The sequence below is a fragment of the Pithys albifrons genome, chromosome 11 (assembly GCF_047495875.1).
Source record: "Pithys albifrons albifrons isolate INPA30051 chromosome 11, PitAlb_v1, whole genome shotgun sequence".
In the NCBI taxonomy this organism is placed as follows: Eukaryota; Metazoa; Chordata; class Aves; order Passeriformes; family Thamnophilidae; genus Pithys; species Pithys albifrons.
The window spans coordinates 9,483,291-9,499,332 of record NC_092468.1 but is presented as its reverse complement, the minus strand read 5'-3'; the positions used below and the strand labels follow the sequence as shown (position 1 = coordinate 9,499,332).

The window sequence follows — 16,042 nt, the reverse complement described above, 5'->3', positions numbered from 1 at the left end:
GTCAGCTTGTGCAAATTATGTTTCTTTCACTGTGTTTTTTATCTTATAAATTGCGTTAGCATTTCCAGAAATGTTCAGGCTGGTTCAAAGCTTGATCCACAGGTCGAGTAGTTCTAATTTCATTCCATAAAAGCCCTTTCTAACACCTGCTGCATGTTTCGAAGGCACTTGGGCAGCGGGTGTGCTGCTCCGACGCGGTCGCCAGGGGGCGCATGGCAGCCGCCTCCATCCAGCTGGGCCTGCCCAGCTGTGCTCACCCTCTAGGGCCCAGCTGTGCCTACCTGTGCCCAGCTGTGCTCACCCTCCAGGGGCCAGCTGTGCCCAGCTGTGCTCACCCTCCAGGGCCCAGCTGTGCCTACCTGTGCCCAGCTGTGCTCACCCTCCAGGGGCCAACTGTGCCTACCTGTGCCCAGCTGTGCTCACCCTCCAGGGGCCAGCTGTGCCTACCTGTGCCCAGCTGTGCTCACCCTCCAGGGGCCAGCTGTGCCTACCTGTGCCCAGCTGTGCTCACCCTCCAGGGGCCAGCTGTGCCTACCTGTGCCCAGCTGTGCCTACCTTTGCCCAGCTGTGCTCACCTCCAGGGGCCAGCTGCCCACTCCCATGTGTGTTTCCCAACACCATACCACCAGCTAAGCCTTCCCATTCTCATTCCTCCAGGCTAATCGTCATTCTGACCTGTGTTTTTTTTCTAAAGCAAGAAAACTACTACATGGTGCAGGTGTTTGCAAAGCACACCATCTCATGTGTAAGTTTTCTGACACAGTGAATGCCTTTACTAAAAGCAAAACTACTATTTTATTCAAATGGCAAGTATGCACTTAGTTCTTCATTCAGAAAAAATTGTACCTTGTAAAAGTTGGCCTCTGGAAGATTTCAATGGAGAGATCACTTCCTTTGAGACACCAGTTTGCTTACTCTAAAATACTTTTTTTATATACTGATACCCAGTACAGCTTAGTAATATATTATAAACAGTAGTTCCCTGTCTTCAGGTAAGTAGGTCTGTACATCAGGCATGTTTGAATCAGTTTCACAAGTGAATGCCAAGAGTGTGTTTGTGGCTTTACTCTGTCCAATATCCCCAATTGTGCAAAGTGATAAAATTTCTGCCTTCTTGAAGCACTCAGTGGAAATCTTCCTCATCAGCACACTGTGAGTCATCATGAGTGAGGGAACAGCATGTTCTCAAAGTGGCTTCAGAAAAGGTTGTAGAGGATATGGATAGATATAAAAGTGTTTGTGGCCAGGCAGTCTTACTACTTTTTTTTTTCTTTCTTTTGAGGCTTTTCATGTTTTCCTTCTAGAACACTGGAAATAGAAATTTCAAGAAAAATTTGTTTAGAGCATTCACATTAGGCAGCATGCCAGACTTGGGCAGGGGCTGAGGGTTTTGTTACAGATTTCTGTACTTTACATGACAGTCTTGGATTAAGTGAGCTAATAAATGATATCTCTTATCTTCTTTTTAGTGATATACAGCCAATAAGATGAATTTAAAATGTTAACAGATGTCCTGCTAGTCCTTACTTGAAATTTCATCTTTTTCTTGGCAAGAGACCAGGAGTTCATGTGATGGTTGTTGCCTTTTGGTCAGCCTAATCATGGCCTTTTAATGAAATTTCCAGAATACTCATTTATGAAGAAGCATATATATTTCTTTTAATGTCAATAGTATTTGAGAGGAAATGCAAACAGGAAGATTTGTGGGAGGGTTATGTTGCTGTTAACTTGCTGGTGATACTGTGTTTTATATGCAATAGTCCATTCTACTCCTTTTCAAACAATCTGTGTACCTTGAATGTGTGTGGTGCCTCCTTGAGGAGTCAGGCAGCTGCTCTTCTCTAAATAATCTTACCTGCAGAGTTCCCTGCTGGATCCTATTTCCTGAGATACAGGCAATGCCAAGGTCTGCATAGATGGTTTGCTACGAGTAAGTGGAAAGCTCAGCATTAGGGAAGGTCCAAGCTAACAGATTATGAGGAATTTCTACAACTGTGATCCTGAAACATTTGTTGGAGTCCTGTAAAGATTAGATCAGTTCAAGGCACTTTCCACTAGTTAAAACCATTTTTATGCTGAAAACAAATCTTGTAAAATAAAGTGCTTCCTAAACTTTTTCAATGCTCTGTATAATGTATGATATGAGGCACTTAAATTAGTGCTATATTCTGGTCTGGCTAAAACTAAAAAAATTTGGGAAATAGTTGCCATTTCAGCCGAGATGTTTCAGTTCCAGATAAGTGTATTTTTTGTATCCTGTCTGCACTGACGGCCTTTCCCTATGCTTTGGCTGGAGGAAAACTGTTGAAGCTCCTTTCTTTTTTTTTTTTCCCTTTTTTACACAATTGGCAGACTAAATAGTTTTGTGGCTAAGTGGCTGTTTGAACTTCTCATGTGATCCTCATGACACTGATGATACGAAATCAGAAGCATGGCACTAATATCGGCTGGAGACAAATCTTAATCTGGATCTTTAAATAATTCTGCAAATTGCTCCTTTTAAACCTTAATGAAATTCAGTCCAAGGGATTTCTGTAACCGTAGCCTTTCATTGACTTGTCTGGGTTTTTCAGAAGTTTCCTGGGCACAAGGTGCTTGATGCACACAGGCCTTATACATGCACAATCCAAAAACTCTTCTGTAGTGTGCATGGAAATGTTATTCTGCTGTTGAATAGTTTCTGAGTTCAGGTTTTGACCTTCTAAAATATAATGTGCTTTTATTTCTGGATATTGTGTGCTATGGTTTTTCTTATCCTTAATGTCTGTGTTCTTTGAAGGTATTGGTTATACCTCCTAGAGCTGAAAACAGTCAGTTTAAAGTTTATAAATGCTCAGCTTAGTTGAGATACCTAGTGAGGATTATGCCTCACTGGTAGCAGGATCTTTATCACCTGCTAACACCTCTGCTTTATAGATCAGCACTTCAGTTGTGGAATGTTTGCTCACCAGTGCTGAATATTTACAGTAAGGGCTGTCAGTAGGGAAAGAGGATAAGGTGGTGTGTGTAAAAGGGAGTAACTGTTTTCATTGCAGTCCACAGGTGAGCTCCCTGTGATTTAACATCAGATACTCAGTACTTGATCTGTACTTCCACAGAGTAAATTTAGAAAGAGTTATTTGGAAACTGACATTTCATGCAACTTGGCTTTATTGCATGCCATCAAAAAAACATCCTTAGAAAGATTTGTTACACATATCATGAGTTCTGTTTATGATCAGATGTTTTGTTGTCACTTAAGGATTTATTTTGTTAAAATCTGTGCACTCTTAAGTTCCAGAAAGGAATAATGTGTAGGATTTTTGCTGTACCATCTCCTCTGATAGTGATGAATTAATTTATTTGTTGGGGTTTATAAAAATGTATGTCTTGTTCTTTTGTAGTCTGAAATTTCTGCACTGGTATAGAAAAAAATTGAGGAAACATGGTCCTGTTTTAAAATAGTGTATGTTTTCTTCCCATTATCCTTAGGTCTCATTAGGTGGTGTTGATCTTACAGTGCGTGTCCTCACAACAGGTTACTGGCCTACCCAGTCAGCCACACCAAAGTGCAACATCCCTCCAGCTCCCAGACATGCTTTTGAAATATTTAGAAGGTATGTGTTAAAACCTCTGCCTAAAAATCTGTTTTAAGAAGAAACCTTCCAAAGTTTACAGATATGTTGTTCTGCTCTTCTTCAGTTCATCTGAAAACTGGAGAATACAAGTCACATTATGATGCTTGAGTTTTTGGGAGATTTTAAGTAGAATTCTAACGAGACTAAATGTTTTGAAAAAACATAAAACCTCCTTAAGAGTGTCCTTAAAGGTTATGAAAAGTCTATGTAATTTTTCTAAGCTTTCAGTACAAAATGTGAACTACATACTGTTTTCTGTTCAATTCAATTGCATTGCAGATTTTATTTAGCCAAACATAGTGGGCGACAGCTGACACTCCAGCATCACATGGGTTCTGCAGATCTCAATGCCACTTTCTATGGGCCTGTTAAAAAGGTAAGGTATCCAAATTACGTAAATACTGTATCTTTTTTTACAAGTAAGCAAATGCACATTTTTAGTAACTTCAGAATTTTGTAAAATAAAAGCTTACCCACTGGCAATATAAGAAAAAGGTGCCTTCTGTCAGCCTTATATCTGATTCTTCCTTTGTAGCAGTTTTGGTTTGACTTTTTTGGCCCCGCTCTGAATCTAATTTGAATGCATCACTCAGCATCATCTTTTACCTGGTAGGAAAGTAGTAAATTTGATCTTGAAGGGACCTCAATAGTTTGAGTGTTTGAGGGTTTTTTGACTGTCAGTCAGCCAAAAGTGAAAGGAAACTTATTTCTCTTTAGAGTTATTTTTGTTAAGCCAAGTTTAGCCTGCTTTTCATATGTGGAGTGCTCGCAATGTAGGCAACATTTTTTCAAAAACAAGAACGTGGGCAGAGTATATGGAAGTACAATCCTTAGTGATGCTCAGTAGATGACTGAGGGCTCTAGATGGCCTGGCTTGGAGTGATGGCTGGACCACAGGATTTACGGAGGTGCCTCCAACCTCAATTCCCCTCATGTTCTAAAACAGCTGCTGGAGGAACATTCTATTTATGCCCCCAGGCATATGCTGCTCTATTTCTTGTGTAGCCTGATCTCCTAGATAAATTTTTCATCATGTAACTTTAATCTTACTAAGGTAAAATATTTTTCAGTGGAGAATAATAGTAGTTTTGGAATTTTAAAATAGGAAGATGGCTCAGAAGTTGGCGTGGGAGGTGCCCAAGTAACTGGCTCAAATACACGGAAGCACATATTACAAGTCTCCACTTTCCAGATGACGATATTAATGCTCTTTAACAACAGAGAAAAATACACATTTGAGGTAAGTGTTGTGGTTTTCTTACCTGATTTTAAATGACTGTTTTAGGCACTTTATTATCCTCTCAAATACACTGTTGAGGATCAGGTGCCTCTCACTCTGATCATGGATCAGGCCAATAAACACAGGAAGCAGCTCATTATCAGTGCACCTATTTGGGAGGAGAAGTTTTCAGAAATGTTTGAGGGTTGAAAGTGTGGTTATTTTTAGGCCATCGAGCTTTGGAAAAGCTGAAGTCAGAATGCAGCAGGTGGCTCCATTTCCTCATTTTATCTTTGAGAAACTGGATTTAGAGGCCAAAGGGTGGAGAAGGGTTTGTATCCTTCTTCTTGAATACTGAAGTGCTAAAACTGGCAGGGTGGAGTGAGCTGTAGGATGAATCAAAGAACTTGCAGCCGGTCTCTGAGCTGGTCAGCCAGAAAGGACAATGAAGAAGGTCTGGATGGATTCTTAACACAGAGACCAGAGGGGTGTTGCTGGGAAAGGCCAAAGTGTCACCTAATCAAGGATGGTGAAGGCGACTTTAGGAGTGGAGGAGGGTCCTGTGCTACAAGATTTGAGTGTTGTATTGGTAATGGCAATTAATAGTTTCACTTTAGATATTATCTTCCCTTTGAGAGAACACTGGCAGCCTTGAAAACCAGTATGGGTGAAGTTTGAAACAGTGGATTTCCAGATGCTTTTGACTGTGTAATGCATAGTAATCATTTGCCTTTTTTTCAGATTTTGGTCTCAGCTTATTTGGCATACTTACTTCTAGCCTCTTAATAAAGAAAGTTTCTTTGAAATGGTCTCGGGATTCAGGAAGGCAGAATTTGATAAGAGGCTCTTAATAAACTGCTCATAATTTAAAACTCTATTATTTTAGAGGACAAAGTCCTCTGTTCTTTTGTGAAATCTATTCCAGGAGCATTACAGCTTTGAGTACTTTCTCTGCAGAGTATTTGAAGGAGTGAAAACAAGGAGGGGAATTTTAACAGCTCATTTTTTTTTCCTTGAAGCTGGTTTTGAAATTGAGCTGGAGGTTGCCTTATTCTACCAAATTGTAGGCTTTAATGAGTAGTAGAGCCTCACCCATATGAATAATACTTGGTATGAGCAGTGAAAAATACAATTTTTAATACATGTTCTAAATTATAGTTTATTTTTCTAAGACCAGATGATAGAGGAATATGTCTACCTGCTTTTAAGGTGTGTATGTTTCGTTTATTGCTGGTTTGGGAGTTCTTACTTTGTCTCACTGTAACTAAAACATTAAGGAGGCACATTTGTTTTGCTTGGTTTCTTTGGTGAAGTGTGTGGGAGTTGTCTTGAACTCCAGCCAGGAAAGCTTATGAAAACTTAGGAGGAGAATGAATTTTATCTTTGTTCATTGATTATTGAATATCATGATTAACTGCTGAGTGCTGGGCAACCATTACTTCTCTGTTGTGTCAAATTAGTGCTCTTATTGTAATGTAGCTTGAGATCTGCCTTGTGGTGTGTGCTTGTGTAAGCCCAAAACTATCTGATATACAAGTGTGTCTGCAGATTCACAGATGAATATATTAATTTGAAGTTTCCTTCACAGTTGAACACACTTAGATGGTTTATTTTGCATTCACTGTGATTATTAATTGCAAACTTAATCCTAACAGCCATTAAGGCATGTGATTGAGAGAAAAACAGGAAAATGATGATGCAAAAATTATGCATAAAATGCTGTGGAAATTTAAAAGATTATTGCCTAGAAAACTTCCTTCACAAAAATTGTATGATTTTATTATATTCCTGTACAGCAACATTTTATTTGTATGTGCAAAATAGCTGGTGGGTCTAAGTTAATGCAACTGAGACAGAAAAAGAAGGATCTTCATGCAAGCCTTAAAAATGTTAATTTTTTCAAAGAATTCAATTTTTTCTAATCAAATCTCATATAATACTCAATATATTTTTCTATTAGTTTAAGTTACAGCTCAGTATTTTAAAAGGTGAAATGCATATAAAAAATAAGGTTGATAAAAAAATAAGCAAGATACACAAACATGGCTGTAGTAGAAGTTAAGTTCTTGAATAATTCCACAGAAATGAGAGATTGGAACTTGAAACTGGATTATCTGTTTCCTCTTTTGCTGGTGTCTGCTTTGGAAGATATACAAGTTGAAGTCTGTAAATATAGCTAAAAATGCATTATGTAATTTTGTTGAAATAATAAAAAGTTTTTCCTTCTGATTTCCTTCTGCACGTTTTCCTTCTAATAATCTTTTCTCTTGTGCAGAATTGGACAGAGACGGTTCCATATCCAGAGTGATCTCTTTTGTAACCTTCAGATAGAGCTCACTTTGTAATATTCTTAGCTGGTTGTGTAATCAGTGCTACTCTAGTGCACAAATCTAATATGGTCTTTAAAATAAGCCATTTTTGGAGATGGGGAAGAGGCATACATTTTTCACTGTTACATCACATGTCTATTTAAAAATATGTTTAGAAAAATGTTATGCTACAGACTGAAGGAAAGAGAGAGCACAGCAACATCTGTTATCCCCATTTACATTCATAGCTACATTTTTTTTTATCCAGCTTCAACTTTTTGGCTCCTTTTGAGGCAGCATATTACAGTGCAGTTCTTCATGGTTCTTACTTTAATGCTGGCTTATAAATTCCTAAACTCCAATGGTTTGCAGACATCAGTGGCTGAGTTGAAGTGCTGTAGCATGAAGTGCAACAGAAATACACTGTGATCAGTTAACATCGAAATCCCTCAAAGTCCCTATTGCCCTTTGTTTCACTTTCACCAAAAGCAGAGTATAAATATTCCCTTGAGGAAGTGATTTTAGTGTTGAAAGGATTAGTTTTAATTGTTGGTCAAAAATCAAAGTTTAGGAACCTGCATGTCACAGGCATTACATCATATATAAGCTGGGTTTGGTTTGTGGCCTTAAGACTTCACCTTTATCTAAGTCCTAATATTGGTTTGTTAAATTGTATGCTGATTCATCTATTTCAGTAAGACTTGTTGTTGTGACCATGTAAAGGATTATAGCTTTGGGGTCTTTTTAATACTACTTTGTGCTGAATCTGAAAAAAGAGGGTGAAGGTGACAACTGTGTTTTAAATAAAACTACAAAGGAAGAAATAGTAACTTTCTGTAAGCAGCTTGGGAAGAGGCATTTTTATACTAGCAAATAGTTAAAGTATATGGATATACATAACTTATTCTAGTGGTATAAATATTTCTGAATGTGTTATGCTAAGTGTACTCTTAAAAACATTTCATTATTTCTTAATCGTCCATAAAACAAAAATTCTGAATTTTTTTAATTTTGGACTTAGTCATTTTATTTTATTTACCTCATTCCAGTTAACTTGAGCTCACGTCAAAACCAGTTTCATGTAAAGTCAACACTGTACATGTAGTGTGGGGTTTAGTTGAAAAGTAATGCCTGTTGTGTCTGAGCCTGGGCATCACAGAGAGCTGGCAGTGGGATGTTGTCTATGAGGTGCACTGTAATTCATGACAGAGTCCTAGTCAAGGCCAGTACATCCAAATTACTTTTATTGCATGTTGTCCGTAGTGTATGACAACAGAAAAGTGGCTTTTTTTTCTAGGTTGATTTTAAAAACAACTTGAGTATGCTCCAGGAGTAACATTATTTGATAGAACTTGGCTTGACTTTTCTGGTCACTGTTTAGAGAACTTTTAACAAGTTCTTTATAGTTCTTTACCAATCTTTGCATTTTGATCACTTGGACTTGTTACTGCTGCTTCTAACCTGAGGTCATCACACTTGGACTTGTGTGCCATGAGAAGTGAGAGTTTTGGGGACAGTGTAAGAGCTTGATACTGCTCTTGAAACCAAAACTGGGGAAGCTGAGAAAGGGCCAATTCTTGTGGATGGGTACCTGTCTGGGAGGTTTGTTTTTCCTCTTTACTAGTTTAATCTTTAGCTGCTGGGAGTCCCTCAACAGTCTGAATGGAAATGTGAAATCAGAGGTGTCTGCAGGTTCCTCGGGCTAGAAAAAGAAAGAAAAGAGAGAGAATTTAAAATGAACTTCTGAATGGGAGCTCAGGTCTGAGGAAGCAGTGGAGTTGGCCTTCTCCCAGAACATGTTATGGCATCGTTCTGCATCCAGTGTGATTTATTTGCTGACTTTTGATCACCATGACTCACCTAGTACACAGCTCTTGGCTAACTCTTCAGAACACAGACAGAGGTGCACCACGTTATGTACATGTTTTTACAAACAGTCTTCCTCAAATTTCATGTTTGCTGCATTGTGATGGGGCATTTTTTGTGTAAGTCCTGGGCAAGGGCATCTGGGTTGTAACTAATCTGTTTGAGGCTGTTCAGAAGGGAGGTATAATGAATCCATAGTGTTTCCCTGCGATGGTGAAACTAGACATTGTTTGCTTCCATTTTGTTAAGATTTTATTTTCAACAGTGTGGCTGAATGCAAAAGCATTTATGCAGCTCTTGGTCAGGGATTCTCATGAACATCGTGGATGTTTTCCATCACTAGTTAGTTAGAAGGTTTGGTTTCACCCTGTTCAGCAAACCTTGGAAATAGTTAACAAATCCTTTCAGCCTTCTCAAAATTCATAGGGAAATGAGTCACTTGGTTATTCATTCTTCTTTTTTCAGCTCATGGCAACTCTTCATTTGACAGAATTGACTGTCTATGCATTGACACAGGTGGATCATTTTCCACAGTACACACTGAGACTTTGCTGCTGAATGAGTTCTAACCTTTTAAGCCTCACAGCTATCACAGTATTATTTTGCACGCTTGAAGGGGGACCTTTAAGCAATCCCTGGTGTTGTTTGCAAAACATGATACTTCTGTCATAGCCACAAGCTAACTAAGGTATTTTTCTTTAGGAAATTCAACAAGAAACTGATATCCCTGAAAGAGAACTGGTTAGAGCCCTACAGTCCCTTGCATGTGGCAAACCAACACAGCGTGTTCTCACAAAAGAGCCTAAATCAAAAGAAATAGAAAATGGTCATATATTTACAGTGAATGATCAGTTCACATCTAAACTACACAGAGTCAAGATTCAGACAGGTAAGTGAGCTTTATATTCTACTCCCCTGCAGTGCCAAAACTGCCTTAAAATTTCAAATTACCTTTTGCAGGAGTGGTGTCCATAGAAGGAAAAGGAACAGAGAAATACAGCGGGGTTTCTATTGATGATTAGTTACATCAAAATGAAAATTCAAATACCAATTAAAGTATGGAAGTCTGTTAAGCCTTTTACTTTATAGAATTTGTTATTATCTCTTAAAGAAAATTTTGAAAGAAAAACAAAAAATAACAAAAATATGCTACTGATTGATTCAGAAGTAGGAAAATTGCCTCATAAGTTGCTGTACTGCTGTGAAAGTGAGGGATGTTTTTTAGCCCATGATACAACAGCCATTTTCAAGTGCCAGGTAGCTATAATGGTTTTGGGCAGTGATTTGGGTTTAAAAAATGAGAGAAGCTGATTGGTATGATACCACTTCACTATCTTATGGAAGTGCTGGTTTGTCTTGATACCTTTAATCTAGGAAGATGCCTGGAAATAATGTCCAAGTCGCAATATTGCTTTGGATTCACTTCATAAAGCGTTCTTGAGGAACAGTTCCTAGTTCTGGTCCATGTGTGAATATTTTCTGACTTTGCAGGTCTCAGAACATAAAATATACAGCAGTATTGTTGGCGGTGTTTTAAGTGCAACATTGGCAACTCACATGGGGTTTGTTGCACATAATTGAACTTGTTGGGCTTCTGTAGCACGTAAACCCCAGTAGTGCCTACATACCTGACACTGCCCATGTCCCTCTGTGTGAGTGGTGTCCTGATGCCTTCACACACAGGCAGAACAGGGCACTGGCAACACATTTATCATCTCTGGAGGCTCTTCCTGGTGAGCAGGACTGCAGCAGCCAAATTAAAGTAAATTGTGTGACAACTCTTTGAGCTTCGGTGGAATTCTGCTTTTCAGTGGAATTCTGCTTTTCCATGTCCACTCCACAAATGTCTGTAGATGGGGAATATGATTTGGGGTTCAAGATGGTTTTAGAGCAAACTAAGTATTTGTAGGTTTATCCTTCTGACATTAGACAGAAAACTTCTTACATGTATCTCTTTAAAACTGATAAATACTTGGGGCTTTTGAGTAAAGGAGGGTAGGGGGGAAATGGTGTAGCAGTGCAGGAGGAGAGCTTGGTTGTAATGATGCTTGAGTGAAAGGGAAAAAAAAACTAGACTTAAGGGCAGAAATAAAACATAGAAGAGAACAGAATACAAATAACACAGTTGAGTTGGGGAGGGTAGACTGTTTCTTCTGACTGATGAACTTTTAAAGTGTTTAGTTTGTGAAGTAAAGTCTCAATCCTTTTTCTACTTGCAGTAATTGCTATATGAAATGCAGCATAGGGGTGTGGGGGGTTGGTGGTGCCTGTAAGCACATTTGAGTACTGTTCAAATTTTAACATAGTAGTAATTAAATAACAGATTGTTATCTTGTCAGTTGCTATCAAAATATGCCAGAAAGTGTTAATATGTTCTTGTGGCTGCTTTTCATAAAAAAAAATTCCACTTTGAGAATGTCAAAACTCAGGAAAATATAACTTGATGTCTAGATGAAATAAATAGTGAAGCTAACACACAAGGAAATAAATCTTAATTTTGCTAACATAATATACATTCTCTTTCTTTAAGTTGCTGCCAAACAAGGAGAATCTGATCCAGAAAGGAAAGAAACAAGGCAGAAAGTAGATGATGACAGAAAACATGAGATAGAAGCTGCTATAGTTCGGATAATGAAATCTAGAAAGAAGATGCAGCACAATGTGCTAGTAGCAGAGGTATGATTGTACATAGTCTGGATATGGACTCAGGAATTCTTTTTGCTTTTCCTGTTAACTCAGTAAAATTACTAACATGATTCTGAAAGGCTTTTGAGAGATGCTGTATTTAACCCATGCTTTTTTTTTTCATCCCTGTCTATATGAAGATGTCTAAATCCTTACTCTTCACTGTAGGATGTACTCCTGGGTGTAGCTAATTTTCCTTCCTCCTTTTAGTGCTATTATGAGTTTAAATCCCTTGAAAAGCAATTGACAACAAAAAACACTGTGCTTAACATGTGCTTAATATTATTATTTTCTCCTTTGATCTTGTTACTGCCTATTGGGTCCAGATTTGAGAGGTTTGAGCTCTTAGCAGGGAGAGAAATAATCCTTCTGCCCATAACTCCTAAGTTCAGGCAGCTGCAGGGCAGTACTAATTTTTACTACCTTCAGGATTTTCAGGTTGTGACCATGCCTCTGTAGAGCTTTGAATCCTGCCCAAAGATGAGCAAGCAACTTGGGGGACTGTCAGAAGTCTGCAGACTGCCTCTTATGCTTCATAGATGTAACCATCTCTGTCTTTATATATTTTTCTGATTATTATTGTGATCTGTTAGGATACTTAAAAATCTTACTTGCCCTGTGATCTCATATTATTGGGTTTTATTTTATGTTTTAGGTAACTCAGCAGCTGAAGGCCCGATTCTTACCAAGTCCAGTTGTTATTAAAAAACGTATTGAAGGACTTATTGAGAGAGAATATTTGGCACGAACGCCTGAGGATCGCAAAGTATACACTTACGTAGCATAAAATGCGTTCAGAAAATTTGATTTATTCTTGGACTATTCGCATGAACTGGGAAGTTCTTTTAAATCATTAATATTAAGACAACCATCTCTTCTATTAAATTACAATACATGTTCTAGACCATTCAGATCAAGCCTTTTACTCCTTTTGAGAGTTTTCAACATGAATTGATTGAGCTTCAGGCTTTTCAACGTTATCCCTGTAGAGATCATCCTTACAATTCTTCGGGAAAATGTGAATGTGCCGCGTTTGTTTTCAATACTGTATGAAAACAGAGAAATAAAAACAAATTTAGAAAATACAGCTCATTTAAAAAAATAAAATTGTTGGAATTTCATTTCCCCAGATCTTCAGTGTTGATGTAAATGTGTTTCTGTAGTGTTGCTTAGCACTTCGCGCATTGTATAAGTTGGGTTCAAAAGAAACCACAAGTGGTAAGGCAGAATTCCCACTTATATTGCTCTGCTTCAAATGTTTCTTTAACTAGACATGTTTAATTTAAATACTTGGTAATTTTTTGAAGACCCGAGAAGACAACTTGAGCATGTTTCACTCTTCCAGCTGCACTCACTGTTCCAACAACACGAACCAGGACCTTCTGGGGACTCAGAAAAGACCATAATAATTTTGGCTTTCCCTTCTGTAATTTGAGTTCTTCTAAATTAAACTCTATATTGATTAGGTTTGTTCTGGTTTCTTTATAGGAAAAAAGGAAAAGATTTTAGTGTGTATAAACTGTATAATAATTTTTGCTGTTGTACTCACTGCTGATGGTGGATTGTACAGGGCGATGTTTTTATTTCACTAAATGTAGACAAAATAAATTTAAAATAAATGGATTTAGTGTACACAAACAACTAATTGAAGTGTGTTAGAGTACAGGGTTGACAATCTTTTGGAACTAAATACTGTCCCCTGGGGAAATGTACTGGGATTATATTTTGTTAATAAACATCATAGATGGATCTTTAGCCCCAGGGCTTCCCATCATAAGTGCATATTTCAGGAGATTAAAGTGAAGCCAGCGTGCACTATTTGTTTTTAAAAACGCCATTTAAACATGCAATAAAAATTGTTACTGTAATGAAATTTTCAGTTCTTACCCTTGAACTTTTTTCTTCTTGACAGTATGCTGCAAAAACAGATTAAAAATAGCAGTTTATTGGCATCATTTTTCTCATAGTTAGAAATTTTCAAGTGTACATTGTACTGCAGTTTTTATTAAACCATATTTCTGACATTCCAATGCACATATTACATCGTTTTCCAGCTGTGGCTATTTTTCTGATTTAATTCAAAACAATATTTTTTGTCTTGGTTCACATTACTTTCATGCATAGATCCTGAAAAATATCGTTGGGATGGCTTTCTAATAAGTAGAGCTGGAATTGAAACAAAAAGAAAAACTTCATTGTAGAGCATTGTGGTTCTGCCAGAGCACTTCTTGATGAGCTCTATTAAACAAGTGTGTGGTGCTGGTGCAATGTACTGATGCGACTGGAGAGTTTCATGTGTCACAGTTTCACTTCTCTGCACCTGTGAAAACAGAAGCGTTGCACTAACTATGCTGAATGATTGAAGTATTTTTATTCACATGTATTGTAATCAAATTGTGTAGTACCTCACAGATGGCATTTATATATATATATGTATGTATATATATAGTAATAGAGCCTTTCATGATGAATAGTTTTGGGGATAAGCTTGCACAGAGATGGGGTTCCCATTTTTCCAAAAGTAGCAAAAACTGGAACTACTTGTGACCTCTGTCCAAAACTGGCCAGAACCTTTATAGCTCAAGTGAGTTCCTTAGTTCTGCTTTGTTCTTCATGGTGGTTGGAGGTGAGGTGGGTGCTGAACCTTAACAGCCCCTTCCCAGTGCCCTTGTGGTTTGGAGGGAGGGTTTGACAGCCTAGAACTGGACTGGCAATGGTATGTGCAGCTGGTAACAGGCACTGTCTTGTTTATGTGTCTGTTAACATTCATTTTGATTTCTTGGATAGTACATGAAGTGACCGTCGTGCTCAATCCGAAGTGTGAGTTACTTGATTCCTCTGTCTTCTGGAATGTGTTGTAAAAAGTTCATAAAATGCAGAACTTTATATCCATCCAACTGAAATCTGGATAAAAGGACAGGAGAATAATTCACCTAACTGTCCTTCATAGTGTAGGAAAGTGTCCATAAACCGTACCCACAAACCGTTGCATATTCCATATCTTTCAGCTGCCTTTATCTGTGTTTTAACGGCCTGGCATTGCAGAAATGAATGTAAGTGTAATAATGTAAAGATGCTGGTTTAAGTTAATGGTCTAACTTTAACCAGCAGCTGTGACAAACAGTGAACAGTGACACCCACATTATGTTCTGTAGGTGCGGGGGTCTCCCCAGGTGAGCTGTGGTTCATGTTCTGTGTACCAGGACACGACTGGACCTCTTGCCCCAGGACAGTTCTTTTAAGAATGTGTTTGGGAATAGCATGGATGGGGCAGGAAAAGCAGCTTCGTTTCCTATGTATTATGGCATGTTTAAGGGTGAGGTAAATGAGGACTGAAAGTTACATGCAAGGGGTCAGGTGAGGAACCAATACACTGTCAGAGCTGTAATTTAATCTGAAAATCATGACTTTTCAGTCTAGTTGTGGGGCACCTTCTTAAGTTATAATGTCAAATTTTATTTCTTTAATGGGTTCCTTACAAGCTGAAAAAAACTTTTGAGTCTTCCAAAGGCTACAGAAGGTATGTGGATTACTTGGCAGTGATAAATATATTTGTTACTTTTATTATTTATTACCTACTTACTTATTTCCCCTTCTATCTACTGTAACCACCTCTTTGGATAACTGTTGCAGAGTTGGGTACCTGAGCTTTAGCATGTAGTAGGAGTCTTGTGCATTCTGAACTTGGAGTGGATTTCAAGAAACAAACAGAAAAATGTCTATCAACATTGTCTAGGCTGAAATCCTGGGCCTTGAGCTCTGTTGTTCCAGCAGTTGGTCTGCAATTACATGATATGACAGGACTTGGGCTCACTAGTTACTGCCTTCATAAGAAAACATGTACTGTGGAAATTGGGGAGGGATTTAGCCCTCCCAAAATTAGAAAACAGGGTATCTCCTGTGCATGTTTCATGTTCTTTGAGTGATGCATTTTAATGATGAACTATGATTTTCCAGTTGATAGCGGCTCTTAATGTCAAGTGCTGCACTGGGCAGAATCACAGTGAAACTGCAGCTGGTTCCCCAGGTCTATCAGTAAACAGCAGCTGGTTGGTGCCCTTGTGATACTCACTGGGCAGGGGTGGCACCAATACACTAAAGAGTTACCCTCTGGATTCTTTAGCACTGAGCTTTTGTAAGATTCCCTCGTGTGTGGATTCACCACAGGTGCTTCTCTCCTGCTGCCTGCACAACACTCTTTCCTGAGAACAGTGCTATAACAACAGCATGTTGACCAATACCAGTGCTGTTGTTTGATTTGTGTTCCAGCCTTAACTGGGAAACAAGCCTTTTGAGAACTGCAGGAATTCATCCCAAGCCACAGGCTGCATGATTAGTGCTGGGTG

The 16,042-nt window shown here is 38.4% G+C and overlaps 1 protein-coding gene across 1 annotated transcript in view; it reads left to right on the top strand.

Annotated features, from left to right (window-relative positions):
* Positions 1 to 13,319, top strand: part of CUL3 (cullin 3) — a 54,060-nt gene extending 40,741 nt beyond the window's left edge. The window contains exons 11-16 of the mRNA XM_071566114.1: positions 3,472 to 3,596; positions 3,897 to 3,993; positions 4,723 to 4,857; positions 9,714 to 9,900; positions 11,542 to 11,687; positions 12,352 to 13,319. Coding sequence (XP_071422215.1) covers positions 3,472 to 3,596; positions 3,897 to 3,993; positions 4,723 to 4,857; positions 9,714 to 9,900; positions 11,542 to 11,687; positions 12,352 to 12,483 — 822 coding nt within the window. The 3' untranslated portion in view covers positions 12,484 to 13,319. The remainder of the gene's footprint in view (positions 1 to 3,471; positions 3,597 to 3,896; positions 3,994 to 4,722; positions 4,858 to 9,713; positions 9,901 to 11,541; positions 11,688 to 12,351) is intronic.
* Positions 13,320 to 16,042: the final 2,723 nt, after the last annotated feature.